At 39.3% G+C, this 3,378-nt stretch overlaps 1 protein-coding gene across 1 annotated transcript; it reads right to left on the bottom strand.

The window, feature by feature from the left end:
• Positions 1-484: 484 nt before the first annotated feature.
• On the bottom strand, positions 485-2,489 carry LOC137578251 (golgin subfamily A member 6-like protein 25). The gene is made up of 5 exons (XM_068291919.1): positions 2,445-2,489; positions 1,767-1,946; positions 1,457-1,696; positions 1,157-1,396; positions 485-1,093 (listed from the first exon to the last, which is right to left on the bottom strand). Exons 1-5 carry the CDS (start codon positions 2,487-2,489, stop codon positions 773-775), a joined length of 1,026 nt encoding a protein of 341 aa, XP_068148020.1. The 3' UTR covers positions 485-772.
• Positions 2,490-3,378: the final 889 nt, after the last annotated feature.

The raw sequence follows: 3,378 nt of genomic DNA, 5'->3' as shown, positions 1-3,378 counted from the left end.
CAAATTATCTAACTTCCGCATATCATGATGAAGATGATGATGCTGCTGGGGATCTTTATGAGTTGCATCTTCTTCTTCTTCTTGTGTGTTTATCTCTGTGTGTGTGTGTTTGTTGCACAATCGCAAAGTAAAAGGATTTTTAACTGTTGATAGCCATAATTAAAAGTTGTTCAAATTTACGTTTATGTTTTTTTTTATATGATTTTTATTTTCATTTTTTCTTGTTTTTTTTACATGAAAGATTTTTGTTTTTGTTTTTTTTTTTTATAATTAACCAAAATATTGTTTAAGTACACATATATTTACAAAAAGATTTATATCAAATTTCAATGTCATATGTAACTCATTTTTTGTGTTGTTTTGTTTTTTTTTTCCATAACTTAAAGACGAAAAACGCGCGCATGACTAATTTGTACACTTGAAACGATGAGCAGAAGGGCAGAAAGGAGATAGAGACAATGAAGAGGAGAGGAATTGGGTGTAGAGATGGAGGAAGAAAGGTGGGAAAGAGAATCTGGTATGGTATTCGTATGCCTTATATATGTATGTATGTAATCTATTAACAATTTGTCAAACAATCGATTGGGGGGAAATTCTTTTGGGGGGTTCAGTTATCAGTTATCAGTGCTGCCGCTTAGATTGCGGCTATGGAGAAAAAAATATATAATCCTTTAGACAGAAAAATGGGGATGCCCCATTTTTTTTTTTTGGGTAAAAAAAAGTAAACCATACATACAGCCCCCCGTTGGTAAAAACAAACCCCTGACATTACTTAATCCCAGCCATGGCCATGGCCATGATCATGGCTAATTGGCACCCAAACCTTTTCCCATACTGGCTTCCACACCTTTTTCCATTCTTGTACTTTAACTTCTTTCCACACGGGAACATTCACCGATTGCCATTCATCCTTCCAGGCTTGGCGTTTCTCGGTGGCCCACACTTGTCGCTTCTCAGTGCGCCAAATTTGTACCTTCTCCTCGATCCATGTCTCGCGTTTCTCCTTAATCCAGATTTGTTTCTTTACTGGCTTCCATACCTGAATCCATTCATCTTTCCATTCCAATTTCTTGTCTTGTTTCCATTCTTGTACCTAAGAAATATTAGAAATTATTTACTGAAAAGAGGGAGGGAAGGTTTTTTTCGCTTCCTTTACCTTTTCGGTACGCCATTCTTGTTTCTTTTCGGTGCGCCATTCTTGCTTCTTCTCGGTGCGCCATTCTTGTTTCTTTTCAGTGCGCCAGATCTTCTTCCAGACGGGTTTCCACACCAGCTTTTTGCGCCATAGATCGTGACTGGTATACTCCCAGCCCTCATGATCCTTGCCCAAGAATTTCTCACCGGGAATACCCATTTTTACCCATTGTGGTTCAAACATTTGCTTCCAATCGGCCACCTGGTTTTTGGTTTGTGGTTACAATTTGCTCTTGGTGAAGTTTTTATTTCTGTGTATTACCTGAACTTCTTTCCACACAGGAACTTGTATTTCCTTCCAGAAAGGCACTTGCACTTCCTTCCATACTGGCACTTGAATTTCCTTCCAAACGGCCACCTTTGTGGGCACCCAAATTGGTTTTGTGATCTTCTTCCATTCGGCTACTTTGACTTCCTTCCAGGCGGGAACTTCACGTTCTTCGATTTTCGGTTTCTTAACGATCTTCCAATCGGGAACCTTTTCCTCTTTCCAAACGGGAACCTACACAGATGATGGAGCCATTATATTTTGTGTTCACTTTGGTTTGTTTTTGGTTTTTCATGCGGTTTACCTTAACCTCCTTCCAAATGGGCACTTGAACCTTTTTCCATTTAGTTTCCCATGCCTCTTTCTTGATCGTTTTCCACACCTGTACCCAGTCTTCCTTCCAGGTGAGTTTCTTCTTCCACACACCTTCTGGAGGATGGGCAAGGGTTAGGCTTATAAAAAGCGCGCAGCTGGCGCTAAGTAGCTGAATTAGTTGCCATAATTAGAATAGAATAGAAAAGATAGATTTTAATTTTGTGGTTGGATTTAACTTTTGCTTTTATTTTCTTTGTTTTCACTTTTCAACACTTGAATTTTTCTCTGCAGGATGCTGATAATTCTTTTTTTGCACTTTTTTGTTTTAGTTTTCATTGTTTTTCTGAATTTTTTGTTTAGATTTTTGTTTTGCCATTGGCCACACACTAACCAACAATTTAAGGGATCTCATGCTTGGAATCCCTGATACCACCAACTGGCGCGTCACAAAGTAAAGAGAGCTGGATCTGTGCCTCCGCTGAGGTCTTCTATCAACACTATTCGCATTTCCCTACATGCACATCTATTTATATTTTGGAATCAGAGTCTCCCCATCATCATACCAAAGCAAACTCCGGCGTTGGCTGAGCAGTAGCAGCAGCAATTTGGCTAAAAAACAAAAACTATAACCAAAACACATCGCACTCTCTCTCTGTTTGTCGCTTACTCTCTGCTCCAAGCTTGGAGTGGGCTCTTCGTCTCCATATTCCATGTGCAAAATGCACGCAACTCAACTGAGACGCCACCATCGACATCGACGACGACGACGACGTCGACGCCGACGTTGACGTTGGCATCAGCGTAACCACTGAAAGCGAAAACCGCACAGAGAGTGAGAGTAAAAAGCAAAAGTGGCCAAAGCTAAGCCGATGCCGTTGCCTCTGCTTTTGCTGCCTCTGCCTCGGCCTCAGCTTCAGCCGCAACGACAGCTCCAAGTTTGGTTTTCGTCTGACGACCGGACCGACCCCAACCATCTGACTGATGAATTGGATGCGGATTTTTTTGTTCGGCTTTGGACGGATGATGATGACTGCGCGGATTTTCCCAAGGTAACCCAAAATAAAAAAAAAACCTAAAGTATTTAGTCTGCTCTTGGTCTTAAGTGCACCGTTGGACGTTGGCCGTTGACTTTGGTCTAAACCATTACCACATAGCATCTTCAGTTTATCTTTGCTGGCCCAGAGCTAGAATGTGTCTCTATCGTCTATATAATTATGTTGTTAATAATGAGGACAAGTGTTTTCCCAAACATTCAGTACACTGACAGAAATAAATTGAAAAGTGACTACATGTGGAATGAACCATTTTATCAGGTTAAGTTTAAAATAAGTTTGAAGTCTGTTACAATATAGCCAGATTCACACAGTGACCTTGAACCATTTCAAAAGCAAGTAACACATTTCACAAAAATCTTGGTCACCCGATCAATTAATTGAGTTTTCTAGTTACCTAATGAAAGATAACTATTCCAAATATTTTACGCTAAATAATGTGTCATAGAAATATTTCAAGGTCTGAATAAAGTTCACACTAAATTTTAAAATGTAAACAATAAATAAAAATGAATCAGCATTTAAATTGAATCTTAAAATAGTATGTTT

Source organism: Drosophila tropicalis, unplaced genomic scaffold (assembly GCF_018151085.1).
Source record: "Drosophila tropicalis isolate 14030-0801.00 unplaced genomic scaffold, ASM1815108v1 contig_593, whole genome shotgun sequence".
Classification (NCBI taxonomy): domain Eukaryota; kingdom Metazoa; phylum Arthropoda; class Insecta; order Diptera; family Drosophilidae; genus Drosophila; species Drosophila tropicalis.
Note: the sequence above shows the minus strand (reverse complement) of the source record. Positions and strands in the feature narration are given on the sequence as shown.